The 20,183-nt window shown below is 39.2% G+C and overlaps 1 protein-coding gene across 1 annotated transcript in view; it reads right to left on the bottom strand.

Moving 5' to 3' along the window:
• DSCAM (DS cell adhesion molecule) overlaps positions 1–20,183 on the bottom strand; it is a gene marked incomplete at both ends in the record, with an annotated part of 466,714 nt that overhangs the window by 50,465 nt on the left and 396,066 nt on the right. The window contains 3 exons of the mRNA XM_080345399.1: positions 408–571; positions 1,406–1,523; positions 8,389–8,542. Coding sequence (XP_080201525.1) covers positions 408–571; positions 1,406–1,523; positions 8,389–8,542 — 436 coding nt within the window. The remainder of the gene's footprint in view (positions 1–407; positions 572–1,405; positions 1,524–8,388; positions 8,543–20,183) is intronic.

Genomic DNA, 20,183 nt, shown 5'->3' with positions numbered 1-20,183 from the left:
CTTTCTGAATCTTGGAATATTTAAATGATACATGTAATATTTTCAAGGAGAAGGCATAAGTTGATAATTTCTGTGCGAAGAACTAGAAAATCACTGAATGGAAACACTTAGCTGTCAGTCCTACAAAAGCTTACATAGAGACTTAACTGCAAGTGTATGAATTTTTCTACAAAACACAAAACATTTGCTATGACAAAAAACATTTGCTATAACACAAAGTGTTGATGATTGAGTCAGAATGACCTTAACAATATTTTATTTTCTAATTTGGAAGAATTATATTTGTATTAATACACATCAATACTAATATGTTACATACTCCTGCAAACAGACATACCTATGTATTTAACAGCACATAGAAGTTAATAGCTGTGACAACAATTATGAGATAGATCCAATAGCCTTACCTTGTACCTGCAAATTCAAAATTATTTCATCTGATCCCCAGTTGTTACTGGCCACACAACTGTAGTACCCAGAGTCTTCTGCTTTCACAGTACGGATGACAAAGCTGCCATTGCTAAAGATGCTTCTTCGCCCATCAATCATCACTAGACTGGGTGTCCCGTTACTACCTCACAGGAAACAAAATGTATACATTAAAGAAGTTACAATCAAAATTACTCAGAATTGGATTTTTTTTGAAGCAACTAAGAATGGGAAAAAAAAAAAAAAAAAAAAGGAAAAGGATGGGGGGTTGTCTTCTTTAATAAAGACAAAATAATATTTTCTGTTGGGAAACACCTGCCATTTGCTTAAAGAATGCTCATATCCTGGCTCCATTTTGAATCAAAATGGAAATTCACTCCTTCCTTAAATATCTGCTGTTTCATAAAAGTGCCACAATAAGAGTAAAAGATGGTTCCTGGCTACATCATCCATCCCTACAAAGTAACAGTTATTTGTATCAAAGAAAAAGATGGCTCCATAGCACTGCAATATCAGTGCTTTGATGAAAATTATTGTCCATGTTTGTTTCCAAGCGATTCTATCAAACTGTGAAACTAAGGATCAAAACAGAATAGCAAAACCTAAAATATGTGCAGGACATGTACACTGCACTCCACAGCACAATTCAATGCACCACACATTTTACTTTCTCAGACTAAAACAATTCTATGTGTCTGAAATTAAAACAGAAAAAACTCCTACATTTTACATTTTGAACGTTTACCTGTACCCCTTCTTCATAATTTTTCCTCCCTTTTGATACCTTCTAATTACCACAGCCAAAATAGTTTTAGTTTAAGGAATTCCTGAACTTCTCATGTACTGTGACTGTGTGCAGCCCCTGCAAATGGTCCTTTCCCTTCCTGGCACAGTCATCCAGCATCACCTGCATTGCATCTCTCTGATTTTTAAGAAAATGGGCTTTATTCGAGCTATACATTTAGTTGCTGGTTACCTATCTTTCATCCATTTGACTGTTGGAGCTGGGTCTCCCACAGCTTTGCAAGGGAGAACAATGTCTTTCATCCAGGGAGTTGTCACTGTGCCACTGAATGTCAAAATCCTGGCAGGAGCTGAGCAAGAGAGAGAAAGAAAAATGAAATGAGGTGTTCATTCATATAGCCCTTGGAAGGGAAATACAGACACCCAGAATGAAATGTGGAAAACCAAACCAATCTGTTCCGAGATTTGCTTTTGGGAAATGAATGCCTTTTAACTCATAGTATCAGCATTTATTCAAGGACAAATATTACAGTTTTAGTATCTGCAGTACATGTAAGTAAGAGATGAGCTGAAGGACTGGAAGAGTCCTTGTAGAGCAAAAGAGCAAAATCAGTTATAATCATATTTACTGATTTTTATATGTCTCATAGTAGAAATTATAGATGAAAATTATGTCCAAAGGATGCTTCTCTCCAAACTTCCCGCAGGAAGTGTTCACAGTAGACAGGTATCTTACAAAAGCTGCATTATTGATACAACACTGTTACAACAGCTATGATAGTAAGCAAAATAAACCTTAATGTATGAACATCTTAGTATATTGCAAAGAGTCTGACTGAAGTCCACAAATATGAAAAAAACTCTTTAGTTTAATTTGTGTCAGCTCTCATATCACCTAAATATGTCAACAAAAATATCACTCCTGTAGTTGTAGTTTCAATTTATAATGTACAGGAACACTAGATTTGTGAAAGAGCTTCACTGTATATTATTACTCAGGAATGACCCTTGATATGAAATAGACTTCTCATTGGCCTCCAAATATACATTTCAAAGGAATACACTGAATACAGATATATGCCATACTGTATTTTTAATCCTGATCTACTTCAGTCATGAAAGTGGTCAGAATTTATACTTAATAATCTATTTTGCACCAATTAGAAAAACATGAAAATGAAAGCCAGCATCAAATACAACTGGCATAGTTCACATTAAAAAAAAGTCATGCATAAAAGAACAGTCCTTGCATAGTTAAGTGAAATTACTTGAGTAGGCTGCAGTAGGACTTGAGATAGATATTCATAAAAAGACAAGATTTCATAGATTATACAATCAGTTTGGATTGTCTTGCCCATGTTTGCTTCAAGTGTTGTTGAAGACTAAGCTTCTTGAGATATTTTTCTCTGGTCAAACTTTTAACTGAAAACACAAGAAGTAGCTGCTTGAAGACTGAGGGTAATGGAAAAGTCAACATTAATTAAAGAGGCAACATTACTTTCCTAACAGCCAAGTATCGATATGTCCCATCCTGGCTAAACAGCAGCTGTGAGGACAGGCTGAGAGAGTTGTGGTTGTTCAGCCTGGAGAAGAGAAGGCTTTGGGGAGACTTTATTGCAGCCTTTCAGTACTTAAAAGGGGCTTGTAATAAAGATGGGGACAGACTTTTTATCAGTGCCTACTGTGATGGGACAAGGGTTGATGTTTTTAAACTAAAAGAGGGGAGATTCAGGCTAGACATGGAGAAATTTTTTACACTGAGGGCAGTGAAACACTGGCCCAGGTTGCCCAGAGAGGTGGTAGATGCCTCATCCCTGGACACATTCCAGGCCAGGCTGGATGGGGCTCTGAGCAACCAGTCTAGTTGAAGATGTGCCTGCTCATGGCAGGGGGGTTGGATTAGATGACCTTTGAAGGTGCCTACCAACCCAAACTATTCTATGAGTTAATGTCCCCCAGCTTCCTCCATCTGGCATCTCCCAGACCAGGAGGGTGCTCCACAGCACCAGGAGGGTGCTGTGGTGTGTGCTGCCCTGAGGAGGTGGCACACCAGAACAGTGCGGAGACACTGGCCAGTCAGTAAGTCTCATGGTACAGCCTTATTTTCCACTGCGGTGCTCCTAGCACCATATCTTCTGGTAAAGATTTACACAGGCCTGTACTGCCACAAACCATGGGCTAATTAACCAGGCTAACTAAAACAGAAAAATGCTCTGTCTACCCAGAGACATGATGTGAAATGCTGACTCTGATAAAGTTAGTGTTAGAAGGCTACTTTGGCTTCAGTGATACCAGGTTTTCATTGCGGGAGACACCTAATGGTACATCTTTAAAAGCAGCAGGAGATGCTGTCAGCTGTGACTATCTACAAAACACAGCTGTAAACATCTGAACTGCTTCTAGTAGTTGCAGTACATTCTGTGCTGTGGTGGTTAGAAACTTGAATTCCTGTTCCATGCAAAACATGAAGCCTGAAAACTCATATAAAATAAACTATTAATCCTTTTCTCAGTGGCTTTCCCGCCTCTCCAGTGTTTCTCAAAATACCCAGCAACTTCCAACTGCTGCCAGCTACTTAGACAAAGCATATGAAACACAGGAATCCTGCTGAAGCCTTCAGCATGATGTGGCACTAGTGTTAGCAAATTCTCTGTGATATCTTTTTACTTTTAATAGTTATTTCAATAGTGAATTCTTCCTTAAGTCATAGGTTCTATGTCTGATCTCCAAAGAACAACACTTACATTGTAGCTCTTGGTTTTCGATATCCTGTGTGTCCCATTTTACAGTGATGTGTGGAAGTAACAAAGACCTCACAGAAGCCTGAGCCAGTGGTAAGATCACAGACTATAACTTGGAAGTGCACAGTACAAAAGCATATCACACTATTTTAGTGAAAGCACACACAGCTTTTACATTATCTTATACCTTTCATGTACTGAGTGCTTTTAAAAGAGATGGTAAAATAGCACCGAAATTGTTGAATCCAATTTTCTTTATAGTTTAACTTCTAATAGTGTTGTGAGAGTGCTAAGAGGTACAGAAACAAAAGAAAACGAGAAACAAAATATAGGTCTAGTGAAATTCATCTGAAAGCAATAGGTTTGAAACACGAATTGGCATTTGCAAGGTTAAAATACCTTAAATCTCACAGACCTCTCTCTTTAGAACCAAGGGAGCTTTACGCAGCATGTGGGCAACTCAGCTGCAGGGTTTACCTCTTTGTTATCAAAGCTGCCCAAATACTTATGGACTACTCACCAGCCTTACTTTAGCTGGTGTGACACTGGATTAGGACTGTGGCTGTTTCTATTTTTTGCAAATTACCCAATCATTAGTTGAAGATGAAGAGATGCCTTTAAAGAACAGTCTACTCTCTTATATTAATGTGATTTTCTGTATGTTTTCTTCTTTAAATTATGAATCCTTTTGCCTACACTTGCTGTCATAGAATAAGAAACAGGCAGAATTTTTTAAAATTTTTGCAAGAGGCCATAACACACTTTTATTTTTTTTTTCTTTTTCTTTTTCTTTTTTTTTTTTTTTCTAGAGAACACAACCAAATTTTAAAGGCAAACTGTACAGGGAAATTGAACAAGAGCTACAATAGTTCACTGCAGCTCAGTTTAATCCAAATACAAGAGCCATCAGTGAATACCCTGGGTCAGAAGTTTCTTTCATTTACTCTCTCACAGAGAATTGCGATGAACTGTTACAGAAACAGAGAAACAGAGAAATGGGGTGTGCGTACTATCATGTAAGCCCCACAAGTTACTTAATAACATTAAACAGACAAATCAACATAGACCAGGAAGCAAATCTGTTAAACATTAATGGTCAGGTAGTCTACAAGAAAAAGGGAAACTCAACATTAAAGTCAGAGAGTTCTCCTGAGAGGATCAGATTGCTATGGGTCTATTACTGTTATCATCTTATTGGTAGCAAATGCCATCCTCCATCAGTCATGCTCAGGAAATAAGAACAATAAGGTGCATGCAAAGTTCTCTGTCTTTTAGATATATTTGATAGCCTAAACCCACAACTTTCAAGTCAGCAATGAAGCATAATTTGAGAGAGGATGGCATAACCCGCTTCGTGGAGATTGAGCTTTCATTGCCATGATTTTCTGTTTGTTTGGGATTCTTTTCGTTTTTCTGTCACTTAATTGCAGAGAATAACAATCTCTTCTGAGAAACAGAGACACTAAAGAAAGAAATGATAACATGAGTTAAGCTTTCCTTCAAATTGGTCTATCCATTTCACATCAAATCCCTAACTAGACATTCTCATTGTTCTCAAAGGGATTCTTAAAGGGGTTATAATTAAGTGGACATAATTCTATTCAAAGTTTACTCTCATTAGCTGTCATGATGGTACCGTTACTTGGACAGTTGCTATGAAATAAATGGAGGGAAAAAAGGAAGTAAACAGTTTTACAATAATGGTATGTAGGATGTTCTTGCTCTGAGGACTTGTGGCAAAATCAGGATATAACAGCTTCTAACTCTGTGATGTTTTACTTGCTTCAGACATACAGGGGAGTGAAAAAGGTCTTCAAGGTTATTAGCTTTGACCATCCTTCTTCATTGTGCGTTTATTGCCCTTGTCACTCATCACCACTTTCTCCCAGCTCTCTAAAAGGCTCAGTGATGTATTCATACAGGAAATCTTGTTCTTGATACAACAATTTCTAACTTGGCTACAACCAAAGTTCATAAAATTGCTATCTGTCAGTGTTTCTAGTGTCTATCGCAACATCCGCAAATGGATAATACATCACTTTTTCAGTCCTAAGTGCATGTAAGAGAGGCTTGTCCTGAGCATCATCTAATGTAGACTTTATATGGAGTAGCACTACTATCTCTAACACTGGCTGGGTGCATTCTACCACTCTTCAAAATAAGGTCTTGTTCACAATGACTTGTCTATATTGAAGTAATTAATGATTGTTCCTTAAAGTCCCCTTGTCTTTTTGTACAACTTATTTTTAACTTATTTGTCATCATGTATCATACTAAATATGCTTTGGAGGAGCAGAATTAATTCCAGTTTCTGGTAAGCTTGTTCATTTGATGTATGTTAGTTTGTAACTTCTCTGTTTTTGATAAATCAAGGGCAAACACATACTACATTTCCTCGTAACTAGAGGCTATGCATCTTAGTACCTGCAAACTGTGCATTTTTCTACATTCATCTTGTCTGAAAACGTCACACTTTTTCAAATGTGTGCCAGAAGAAGAAAGAGAGCTTCTACTACTCTGTGTGCAGGGATCCCTTCACACTCCTGGGTTTACCTACATCTTCAATCAATTAGTACTGCACCATATTGTTGTCTAATTGGTTTTGCTGTTATCAAAGCATCAATGTTAATGTTTTGGTTTTGTTCCTTTGTGTGTGTGTGTTTGGAGGCGGGGGGTGTTTTGTTTTCATTACCCATATTCATTACCCACACATAACAGTTGGCCTTAAAGGAGGACCACGCTGAAACCTTTACCCTGTTTTCCTGAGAAGTTTTTCAAGGTCCTCCTTTACACTCTCCATCCACCATTTAAGATCTCAGCTTTGGTCTTAAGTTCAAAATGCAGTATGCAGTTATCCTACAAAAAATTCAACAATTCAAAATCTCCAGGTTTTTCATGCCCTTCAGACTTTTCATAGCCTTTCAGTCATCCTTCAGATCACTCCTCTAACACTGTGTAGCTACTAAGAGAAAAGTTCTGAAAAACCTTACAAAAGAATGCCAAAAAGAAGTAGAAAGAAAGGGTGAGTCTTCGTCTTCTCAGTGGACTGAAAAAAACTGTAAGCAATCGTATGGGGAACAAGTTTTTATCTGCTTGTTCCAACTTAGGGCTCTTTACCTTACTAGACCCTCCCCACATTTACACTGTTAAATCTTCCATTGTGACCTACAGTAGTGACATAGTAGTTACTACAGGTTTCTTACAGCAATGTTGAAAAATATCCATATGACAAAATACTTAGCGTAGGGAAGGGACAAAGGAAACACGTGCAAGTTCACATCACAACTCTGGGGAAACCTGTTTGCAACTTCTCTGTATTAGGAAGCTATGTCATGCATTAAAATAGTACCCTGCAAACACCAACACTGCCACCCATGACAATAGATCTGATAGTTAATCTACCATCATTAAACTGTTTATCCGCCACTTAAGGGTGGGTAAGAACAGCGACTTTCCCTATGGTGTTACTATATACTCTTTCATGCAGAAAGTGATTTCATATTGGTGAAAATTTTCTGAATTTCTGTAAAGATTTTTAGAAAGTATCTATCATCATAGAGCCCTGGACACTTTATTGTACATTAGTACAATTTTAGCTACATGACTGAAGAATTAACAGACTTGTAAAACTGTAAAGTCATTCTACCTTTGCAACTCTAGAAACTCGTGCAGTACATTACATGGGCACATTCTGTGATGTTACCAATTTCAGTGGAAAAAAATCCCTCAGTCTGAAGACCCCATGTAGAGATGGAGTACTGATGGGACTCTCCTCACCTTCCTGTCTAAAACTTTAGGTCTTTGTTTCCAAGCTAAGGTGCTATAGTGTAGGACTTGTACTGTCTTACAGTACAAGTAAGACAGAATTAACAGGCCCAAGCAATATCTTTTAATAGAATAAAAAATGCAGCTGGGAAAAAATATGTAGAATTTGAGGCACATTATCCCTTCTTCATAGCTGAAATAGAAGCAGCAAACTTCAAAGCTAATGCAAGCTGAGAACAATTGCTCAAAGTTTAGATATGTTAATCAGACCATTTTATGCAGAAGATAGTACTTGCAGAGTACACAAGAGATATTACTAAGTGGGAGAATGATAAAGAAATTATCTTGTATGGCAAGAAAAAAAAAAGACACACACAGAATGCGGGGAGAGGGGGGAGCAGGATCATCTGCAAATCCTCTGTACCCAACAAAAGAAGATAAAAATCATTCCAAAAAGCAATTTATTTTCTTCTAAGGTAGGTGGGATGAATTACCCTCTAGAGGAGCACATCATTCTCTCTCTGCTGACTACAGCAAAAGCTTAGGTAATTAGCTGAGAGTTGTCACCTAACTTTTGCAGATAACTGAAGTTACTCCTGACAAATCCCACTCTCAGTAAGCAACGAGGCATGAGGAAGCCATGTGCCAATTATAACAGTAATTAGCATTGCAAAGTTCTGGATTGCTTGAAAAAGTACTGTCACTGTACCTTTAGCTAGTGGCTCCACAGTGATAATCTCACTACTGTTGCCTCTTCCCGCAGCAGTCACTGCCACCACCCAGACACTGTACTGGCGATTCCGGCTCAAGTTGGGAATTCTGTAGGAAAATGAGTCGGGAGAGGCTTCAAACTCGCTGATTACCTGTGGTGGGAGAGACAAATGTTTCCAGACTAAAATAAACAGTATTTGGAGAAAGACTGCTAAGCTGAGTGCTACAAAGCCTTTTACTTCAGAGTACTTTGAGTACCAGTTTCTCCAAACAGATGGCAGATGGCAAGAAACAGAGTAAACACAATAACCTGTTGCAATCAATTTACATTCAAGTGAATTTGGGCCTATATATTTTTTTTAAATTGTTTTTATTCAGGTTAGGGCTCTTGTGTGTCTGTTTATTTTCACAGGGTTGGATAAGCAATTTAAGGGAACATATTTGACAAATTTTTACCAGCAATAGTTCTGACAAGCTGATTTTGTTTTACGAGAAGCTTTCCCAACAGAGGATCCAGTCCTGCATCTACTGTGAAAACTGGAGTTTACTACTCGAGGTACGTGTTAAGTCACTTAGAAACCTCATGCTGATGTTTCTTATCTGTGGGATTGGTGGGTTATTTCTTCAATAATGCAGTGAATCAATAAATAAAACTGTATTCAGTAACAGACTTTTCAAATTTCCCCTCAGTCTATGGTTAATCACAAAATTACTTCTGTTCAAAGATTCCCAGCAGAAGGTCATCACAGCTATTTAGCTGCATTAGCAGGGAAGGATCATCGCTGGAAGAAATGCCAGTTCATGCTACTCTTACACTGTCACTCAAGTGCCTTGGTTGTGGGTTGCAATGAAGCCCACAAGCTACTAAGCAATACTTGTTAATTGGCAAGACATTCTGCAGTCTGCTTGAAGTGACCTGTGTGAGGAAAGGTGTAGAGGAATATAGAGATTCTTCCAGAGGACATGGGCTTTGTGTACCTCAGCATATCCTTCAGGGGAAGCTTGACTCCTTGGTGAAGGAGATGGGAAAACTCATGAGCCCTGAGTAGTATCACAATGTTCATTGTAGCCAGTTTCATTTCTGACATGGGCTTTGTGGTTCTTTTATGTAAAAATAGAGGAGTAATGAACCATTATGTTGAATAATAAAGACTCACTTCCCCATGCAATACTGAGCATGGTGATGGCTAGCTAACATTAGGCTAAAAATAATTAGAATGTTAATGACATAGAAAAGAAGGTTTTACTAGGAATCAGCATTAAAAATAATGCATCAGTGTAATCTAAACTTGATTCAGACTGACGGAAGGTGCACAAGGAATCTCTTTGATATACAAATATTTGCTGGTGGTGAAAGCCAATTTAATCTGATTATCATTTCAAAAGGTAGGTTGACCTGAAAGCACTGGAATATGTAGTCCTTCAAAGTGAATTCCAAATAAATAAGGGATGTTTCTGTAATATCATTAAAAACCTCCCCAGTGTGAACTGGTAGCCAGTTTCAGCTAGTGAATGGGTCACTGCATCTCTTGGTTCTTGTGCTGACATCTCCTATAGCTGGAGAAAGAAGGAGTTAATCATCTCATCTCATCTCATCTCATCTCATCTCATCTCATTTCATCTCAATCATCTCACTTTTGAAGTACAGAGTGAAGACATCTGTATCTAAGCTAGTCACCTTGACTCCCTCAGAGACCATGCAAAAAGAAGGTAACTTCTAAGGCAAGGTTCTTCCAGCCTTTTTGAGACACAGACATTGCAGTGGGATGAATCGTGCTCTTGACATACCTATTTATCCTCACCAGCTATAAAAGTGTCCATATAACTAGCTCATGCGTATTTGTCTGTGTTGAAGACACAATTTAAGTAAGATGAAAACCACTCCATCAAGATAATATGCTTGTTAACTGAAACACTTAACTCCCTGGCTTTTATACAAATGTGTGCCTCTATTTGCTTCTACAAGAATACATCCTGTTTCCTCCACGGAGGTTAACTTGCCTGCGGAGACTGGTTTGCTCCAGCTAACACTTGGCTAGGCTCAACACAAGCCTGAATAGGGACCTCGCCATACTTTCTAGGCAATCTCACTGTTTCTGTCAAAATGTCAAGTTGGTTTCTCCCATTTAGCAAGTGTTTGCCTGGGTTTCCACTTCTGATATGAAGAGGTCAGTGCAGGCAGACACATATTATTATGTGAAATATTACAGCAGGTTTTGAGAATCATCTGTCCTGGCATTTGCACAAGATTATTGGACAAATGCCCATGGCTTGACAGGCTGAATCTTTGTGAAGTCATACACAAAAATTAAGATATTGATCATGGTGCAGGAAGCTGAATTTTTATATTCATGAAGCAGCATTTCCTAGGGGTAATTTGAAAGTCAAACAGGTTAGGCTGTCTCTGGCACTTAGGCTCCACTAATTTATGCAGCTATCTAGCACAAGCTACCTCTAAACCACCTATGAACACGGAACATGGTTACAGCATTTAGGAAAATCTAAGCGTTAGAGGCTTCCTTATTGCTAAACTTTCATTCCAGTAAGCAACAGTCGAATTAAATTTTGACTGTTTTTTCCATTACTTTCATGGTTTATGAAAGGGATATATGGCTGCCTTTGGAAGATACTCCTAATATTGCAGATCTCCTGTATGAAATGCCTCGCTGCTCTGCTCTCCTCTTCAGTGACAGAGACTGAGACAGTCAGACAGACATATTCTGTATACAATTGCTAAACACAGCTCAGGGAAATCTGGTTTGAGATTTTATGTTTGCGATAAGGTGAGCAGCTAAGCAGAAAAGGAAACCTCAGCCTTGGAGCTACAGCACTGGCATTACAAGCTCCTGTTCTGAGGGACCAAAGTTAAAGACTTTTCTGTAATGTCTTTTAAAATGCCTTGTCTTCACTTCCTTTCTTTCACCCACAGAGAACCAGCATCATTCACACATTTGCAACTGTAGCTATTCCAAGCATAAATTCAATTATTTATGGAATTAATTTATTAATTGAATCTGGTAAATTTATCTTCACTAAATTAATGATTCTTATTTTCTTAGAACAAACTGCTATCACAAGCAGTTTTGGTTTCTAGCTGGTTAACATACACCTCCTGTTCCCTCAGCTAACATTTGCTTCTAAATACTTGGAGATGCTCCAGTGACAAAGAATTGATTTTACTTTCAACTTTTGCCTGTCATTTCAATTAGACTAACATGCCAGAGACTTTCATTACACAAAAAGAAAAAAGGGAGCTTTGTCAGCAAAGAGAAGATTAAACAATTGAAATAAGAAATACTTTAAAGGAATGTCAGCTTGATGCATATTGGTCTTCTCATGTGCCATTATGAAACACATATTTCTTTTTTATCCCAAAAGAAGTAATAGGCATGCTTAAGGGATTTTATTTCGAACAGCTTTTTTTTGTTTGGTTCAAAGATGATGGGTTGATATTTCTTCTGTCCCTAGCACACTGCTTAGGAAGCACATACAGGCCTGGGATTCTAAAACGACAGCAAAGGCCATGAAGAATAAAAAGAAATCGAAGTTCTGTATCAGGTTGCACTCAATCTGCTTTTCCAACCAGGCAACAGCAGGAGATGCTGAGGAACAGCCACTGCAGGGAGCATCTCTGATGCAACTTCAACTCTATTGTGTACATTGTATGCTTTGAAATAGTATGCCATCTCCTGGCATTTCTGACTCCTTTAGAAAGCAATTAGATAGGCAATGTGCAGAAACTCTGAAGCCTCTGGCTATTTTTTTGTTTTGTTTGTTGTGTTTTTCAGCTGAGCCTGGGAAAATTTCTAAAGGGTGCTTTAGAAGAAAAATATGTTTGTAATAGTTTTCCAAGCAATCAGGGAATTTCCCAAGCAAGGGAAGTAAAGTAACAGGTAACATTTACTGTACACTGGAAGATTATTCAGCCAAAGCAAGTCTGCACCTTGCCTGACACTGCATCTACACAACTTCTGATGTAAAATAGGTGCACTAAAGATCTGTATCTCCTCATTCTTTGCAAGTTGCAAGAAAACTTGGAGATGAACTGCACAAGCCGTATGAATACTGAAGTACGAAGAGTGAAAGGTGAGAAACACCCCAAGTTTGTGGTCTGTGTTGTAAAGTAAGAGTGTATGCAAGTCACATACCTGTACATTGCCTGCCTCATTTTGAAAATTAAAAATACTTGTATATACTACCTAGAGTGGCATGCATGTATTCACTATGAATTTAGTTATAAAATATGGCTGTATCATCATCTAAAAACTGGGCTGGAAAGACCTTGATAGTTCACACAAGTCTATCCTTTCTCTTTAAACTAGGTTCAAATATATCAGCACAATTTCAGTAAGATATTTTCCAAACTGATTTTGAAGACTTAAAATAAATGGAGATTTTGCAACTCCCTACACTGCAAGACATACTCCGTTGCTTAACTACTCTTATTATGACTAAGCTTTCTTGAAATATAACTTGAGTTTCCTGCTGCAGTTGAAGTCCATGCTGCCTTTTGCATTCTATTAGGAAGAAGGAGAATAGATTATTACCTTTGTCTTTGCACCAGTCTTCAACCTACATGAAGTTTTATCGTTCCTTTCCCCACCAGTACCCTAACCTTTTACAATTTAATAAGCCTAATGTGTTAAACATTGCCCAGATATCACATTTTCTTTAAGAGTTTCTCTAATAATATCTTCTGTTATCATTTGGACTCTCCAATGTTGGTCCATAGCCTTCTTGAATACAGTTTCCAAACCTGTGTTCAACAATGCCAGGGTGTAGCATTTGGCTTTTCATAACAAGATTATAAAGGCAGCTAATGTTCATCTTGGGATGCACAATATCCTCTTCTAAAGAATTTAGACAATTGCTCTCTACCCAGTACTTTTGTAGCTGATTGTTCACAGTATCCGTTTTCTTGCACTTACCCATATTACATTTTATTTTTTTCCAGACCAGTTTCCCGATTCATCAAGATCTGTCTGGATTCTAGTTCTGTCTCCAGTGTATTTGCAATCCCTCCCAGCCTTATATCTCCACAAATCTAATAGGCACTGTTGCTATTTCATTATCGAGGTCACTAATGGAACCACCAAACAAAAGTGGACTCGGGGGAGATACCTATGCTGCTCTCTCCTGTCCACAACAACAAACCACTGATTTCATAGCCATTCACAGAAGGGCAATGAATTTTATATCTAATCTGAGTTGTCTCAGTGAAACCATGTTTTTCTAGCTAGGTTTCTCTCAATAAACATGCATTCTATCCTCTGGGCTTATCTCCGTTGCTAAATGGGAGGGAGCCAGGGAATGTGTTGAGCACTACACCCTGATGATCCACACTGCTTTTTAACTTGATCTTTGTCTCAGTTTTGTACTACGCCACATAGCTCTCTTCAAAACAAATCTGGTTTAGAGGGGCTAATGCCAAGCAGTGTAGGCAGATGTCAGTCAATGTCACATACTCTCGGGGCCAGGTGCTTCTCCTTGGCCCTTGTTTAATCAGCACTAATCAGATGAGGCCTACAATGACCACTGAGTCTCATTAGTAACTAAAGTAAGTTTTTAGTTCTCAAAGGTAAAAACAGAGAGATTTCCATCTTTTCTCACAACACCATAACAGAATTGTTTACCACGCTCTATGTCAGGCCTTCATTGCTCCTGGAAATGACATTTTAGAGTCTCTTGGTGTGACAAGTTATCCAGTAATGGAGGCTATGACAAGTTCTTTCTAACCAGAAGCAAATTGGATTAATAGGAAATCAATACTTTATTGTATTTATAAATAAGGAACTTCCAGTTCTGCATCCCTGAACAGAGTAGACAGACCACTGATGTGCCTTCTCAGTGAACTCTCTAAAGATGTGAAACTGTGACTGAGGTCATGGACTAGTTGTTCTCTCCAGGACTCCTGGGTTTTGCATTGCTTTCTTTCAGAGATGAACACACTGTTGGGGCTGCAAACAACCACCAGCCCTGGACCAGTTTTCAGTATGGCTCTGGATGACACTTTGGTCGTATGATGGCTTCTGTTCAGGTCTTGCTGTTTTGGCTCATGTTTGGAAACATGACATCTATTTTTTGCTCAGCATTATTGAAGAAAACTGTTGTAAACAGAACCTGTGCACAAACCAGAATGCAACTTCCATACAAAATGTTATCTTTCTTTTTTTTTTCTTTTTTCTTAAATGCAGAACTGAAATGTTAGAAAATGCAAGATGGAAGTTTTGTTGGAAACAGCAGAGGCAGCTCATTGTTTTCCCATCTGCAGGAAAAACTTTCAAACCCATTTCTGGGAGTTATGCCTGGAAGACAGCCTGCTGCCTGCAGTTCCAGGTATACCATGCAGTCAAGAAATCTGTTGCTTGGGAGCCACTGAGGTACACCTGCTCTTCCCTTTGCAGTAGCTCACAGAGAGTCCATCAGCCTCCTCAGGCTCATGATCAGGGAAGCATCATGTCATGTCACAGACTAGTACCCACAGGAAGGTCAGGAGACCACCCCCTGGGCTGCCAGGAGTCCTTCTGCCTCATTTGTTGGCTCCAAGAAATCACCAGTTTTGTCCAAAGCATTTCAATCAATGCACAAATTGTACCACATCATCTGGTCCCAAGTGCTCTGTCCTTTATGTGATACAGAAGGGAATGGGATGAATTCAAATGTGCAGAAATACACTGCAACTGACACCAAGGACTTATTGTTAGACTATATTGTTGTACCTGGATGTGAGACTAGGTAGTGAGACAAAACCACAGTTTTATGAAAAAATCAATATCAAATTTGTTTCAGTAGGGCTTTGTGAGGAGATCTTTTAAAAATTGTACAAGCCAGCACATCATCAGAATTAATTTCTACTCTGTCACATCTCTCCTGAGATCTGCTCTATGACAAAAATAAGATAGGCAAAAAATGTAAAGTTGACAAAGTAATTAAAAGAATGAATGTGCTGTGTTTGGGAGGTGGTAACAAAGCTGTGAAATAACTATGAAAAAGCTGTAAACAGTACATGTGATATATTAGAAAAAGATGTATTTTAAATACTATTCAAAATATTTTTTTTAATAACCCCATAATTATACATTAGTTCTGTGCTATATAAAGAACAAGAATTAATAAATATAAATATCCTCATGCTGTAAAAAGTACTGTATAGACACAGTGATAAACACTGCTTGTAGTACAAAAATCAATGAACATATAGTTTAAATTCAACCTTACAGATTCTGCTGACTCTAAATAAACTTCCACTCAATAGTAACTTAATCTACTTGGCCAACTTTTTTTCAGTTACCTCTCTCTTCATTTAAAGAGACTTTTAGCATCTCTCTAATCACTAAAGCCTCTACAATGTGTAACAACAAATGGCGTCTGGCTTATAATTGCTTTTGCTTTATTTTCCACACCTTTTATTCAAGTCTTTAAAATGGGAGAGGAACCAGGGGTCAGAAAGTACCATGCAAGGCTGCCTCACATTGAGAGTTTTGGGCACATCCCATACGAAATCAAGACAAGTCCTGCATCTGCCTGAAAGAATGGTGTGGAAAATACCTGAGTGCTGGGAAATCATGTCAGCTAATCCTTGCTCTTTAAAGATCTAGTCTAAGATAGTTATATATGCTTTCACATAATCTAGTTTAACATGCTTATCACCTGGTTTATAATAATCATGTATGGAGTAAACAAAGAGAAGGGAAGTTTTTGGAAGAAGATTTATCCAGCTTCTCCTAGACATTTGGCTTATTTTCTTTAATGAAAGAAAAGCCTTGGTGACCCCAGAATCAGCATAGATCTCTCTCTTCAAGATGTCTAATGTCAGGTGATTCGAATCTCCCCTTGAGTCTATAAATTAAAGAGATAGGGAAGAGAAGACTTTCTTCTTTCACGGGGCAACTCCCAGAGTATCCTGTGTATACTTTACTTTTGATAGGATATCAGTAAGACATTACAAAGAGTATCCTTCAGGTGTTTTTTGGAAGATTCTGCATGGTTTTGTGCTGGGAAATGTATCTCAAACATATAGGACTTCATAAGAAACCATGGTATTTGTCCTAAATGTGTTCCACTGGGACCTTATAAAAACTATGTGACCAGAGTTGGCAGGCTGCCGACTATGAATTTATGAAAAAGAAGGAAGCCTGGAGGAAAAGTCTGGTTTACACCACTTTTTCCACTGAACAGAAAAAACCCAAACACTGTAATGCATTCCGACTGGGGAGTCTGAATATAGTTTTTCCCTCACCATGGTGCTCTACAGATTGACAGAAAAAGGTGCATAGAGATGCGAGAAACAGAAAAATAGACTAGTCACTACTGCTGCTGCTACTGGTTCTCCTACCACAGGACTGAGTATACAGAATGTACCTGGGAACAGTGTCTTGTGCCATCATCATATGCTTGTTTAATTTGACAGCAGGTTAAACCATGTATTTTTTGTTTTTCCTGTTAGCGCATTTAAACCAAAAGCTAAAAAATGCAACAGATCTAGAAGTCTTAAGAGTGTTTTTATTACAGAAAAAATAAGTATACTTAAAAGATCAGTCAGTTGACAGGGTCCTTAACAAAGGAGGTACCCAGAGAAGCTGAGAAGCTTCTGGACTATGTTGTAATGCCCACAGCCAAATCTGACCAGGCTATAAAATGGGGTCCCAGTCAAAGACCCCTTTCAGTGGTTTTCTTGGAGCAGTTGGTCTGTGAACTGGAGCCCTCCCCTTAGACTGGGCGAATGTCTAAGGAGACTTGCTGGGACTGAGAGCACCTCACCTTCTCCTGTGGTTATTTACTGGATGTATCATTGAATGAGTCCCTGCCTAACCCAGGCAAGTGTGAGCCCTCGCCTAACCCAGGCGAGTGATTATTTCTTGTGGGTAACATGGAGTGAGAGGCATCTGGTTTTGTTTCTTGTGAGCGTATGTGTGCATGTTGTGGAGCCTCATTATTCTTATGTTGTCATACCCCGATAATCTCCTCAACTGATATCCGAACCTGTATTTTATGTTGTTGGAGTGCTAAATAATTGTATAAACCCCATTTCTAGTCAGTTTATTTGCTACACTTTTCCAGCTAGAATAAAGTCTCTTTTGGAACTTGTCGTCCACCTATAATTGACTTTTGGGGTGCCCCTGGAGAGGTGGTGTTGGCAACAGTAGTGTGTATTAATAACAGCACACACAGAGCTAACTGATGGGTAGGGAAAGCTTGAGTGGCATCATAGTTTTGGAAGAGGGGACCTGTTGAGATCGGGGGAAGCCAGAGCACTGCTGACTAGTAAAGCCATTGCAACATCGGTGATCAGAGCGAGTATGCAGAGGGGCCCAGCAACTCAGCTCATAACTGCATATGGTGATGAGAACTGGAGTCACACAACACAAGGAAGGAAGGATAGCAGGAGAACATGCTCAAACAGGTAGTGGAAGGTCGTGGTCAGGATATTAGAAGGCTGGAAGTTGTGACTTCTGACAACATGAAAAAGACTCCTGCTCCACTTGCAGATCTGCAAATTCAGAGTCTGTATAATTCCCTGGACACTACCAAGGGTGAATAAGACCCATCAGAGGATTAATCATGGCCATCTGAGTGTCTGCACAAAAGGATAAAGGCATGTGATTGTTATAGGAGACTCTGTCCTGCAGTGGATGGAGGCACCGATCTGCCAACCTGACCTAATATCTTGGGAGTGTTTGGTTTGACAGGTTTTAAGATCTGAGATGTGTGGATATATTGCCAAGGCTTATCAGCCCTTGGACTATTTTCCCTTGCTGCTTTTCCATGTGGGCACCAACAGTGTCGGTGTCAATGTGAACCATATCAAGAGTCATAACAGACTTTGAGAGATGAGAGTGAAGAACAGGGGGCCCAGGTGATGTCTCCTCAGGCCTTCTGATGAGGGAGAAGGCTTAAGCAGAAGAGAGTCAATTGATGTTGCAGGTCTGGTCTTGCAGTCAGAGCTTTGTATCCTATGACTGTAGCACTGTGAGGGTTGAGAGCTACTGAGCAGGGATGGGATATATCTGGCAAAGTGTAGCAAGAGCATCTCTGCAAGGAGGCTTGCTAATCTCTAATGAGGGCTTTAAATCAGCTGTTGTTGTGGAGAGCTACCATAATAGAGAAACAAGGGCACAAAGGTGTAAAAAAGTGTGTCCAGGAGACAACATTATAAAAGAGGATCTCACTTTTGCCCTTTAAGAGCAGCACAATTTAGGATCCATCTCAAACGCCAGTAAACCAATGCATGTATCATAGACACATGGAAGTGTCTATGTAGTTGCAGAGCTACAGCCTCATTGGGATAATAGTGACATGGTAGGATAGCACTTGTGACTGTTGTTCTGCAGTGGAGGGATGCAGTCTCTTCAAGAAATACTTGCAGGAAGGTGTGAAGGAAGCCTTGCACTTTGTGTAAAGGATTTTCTTTATTTCATGGGCTGCTGACCCCAGAGTAGGTGACAAACCAGTAGAGAGCTTGTGGTTAAGGATCAGAGGACAGATCAATATTCACAGTACGAGGTGTCTGCTACAGATCTTGTGATCAAGAGGAGAAGGTAGAAGAAGCTGTTGTCAAGCAGCTGAAGAAAGCTTCACAAGCACATATCTTGATACTCATGGGTGACTCTTACCACACAGACAACTGCTGGAAGGACAATTAGACTGGAAGAAAGCAACATAGGTTATTTCTGGAGACTAGTGACGACCATTGCTTGATGTAGGTGATGATTGAACTGACTAGTAGAAATGATCTTTGAACTTGTTGTCCATGAACAAGGAAAAAGTGGTTGAAGATGTGAAAGCCTATGACAGTTTTGGCTGTTGTGACCATAAGACTAAAGTTCAAGATCCTATGAGGAATGATCCCATGGGAATCAGTCTTGAAGGGCAAAGGGGCTCAGAACAGCTGGCTAATCTTCAAGGACAGGCTCCTCAGAGCACAAGAATGGTCCATTTCTGTGTATGGAAAGTTGAACAAGCATGGCAGAAGGCCAGTATGGATGAACATGTAGATCCCGACTGAACTCAAACACTTTTTTTTTTCTTTTTTTCTTTTTTTTTTTTTTTGAGGACAAAAACAAAGAAGGTTTATTTGAGTAGATCAGCAGCAAAAGGAAGGCTAAGGGGAATTTGGGCCCATTGCTCAATGAGGCAGGGTACTTAGTGAAAAGGAATTTGGAAGGAGCTAAAGTACTCAATTACTTTTTTACCTCAGTTTTCACTGGTAAGATTTGCCCTCGGGTCTCCAGGTCTCTGAACCTTCTTGAAGAGTATTTGGGAGTGAATCTGTACTCACAGTAGAGGGAGATCGAACTAGGGGGCACTTAAGAATCACTTAATTATACATACAAAATCTCATGATACCAGATGGGATGCACCTGAGGGTATTGAAGGAAGTGTCTGCTGACATTGTGAGGCTGCTGTTTGCTGTATTTTAAAGGTGATGGCAATCAAAGGGGCTTCTGATCACTGGAAAAAGACAAATACCACGCTCACCTTCAAGAACAGCAGGAAGGAGGATCCAGATAACTACAGGCTGGCCAACCTAATCTCAACACTGTTAGATGGGTATTGAGCAAATCCTGCTAGATGTCATTTTTAAACCCAAGAAGGAGAGGAAGGAACAGTTGATGTGAATTCATCATAGGCCAATCATGCTTCACCAACATGGTTGCTTTCAATGACAAAGTGACTGGCACTGTGGACAAGGATAGATCAGTGGTTGTTGTATTCCTCGGCTTTGGCAAAGCTTTTGACCCAGTCTTCTACAGTCCTGTTATCATCAGACTGGTGAAATAGAGGCTGAATAAG

Source organism: Nesoenas mayeri, assembly GCF_963082525.1.
Source record: "Nesoenas mayeri genome assembly, chromosome: 1".
In the NCBI taxonomy this organism is placed as follows: domain Eukaryota; kingdom Metazoa; phylum Chordata; class Aves; order Columbiformes; family Columbidae; genus Nesoenas; species Nesoenas mayeri.
This window is presented reverse-complemented; position numbering and strand designations above follow the sequence as displayed.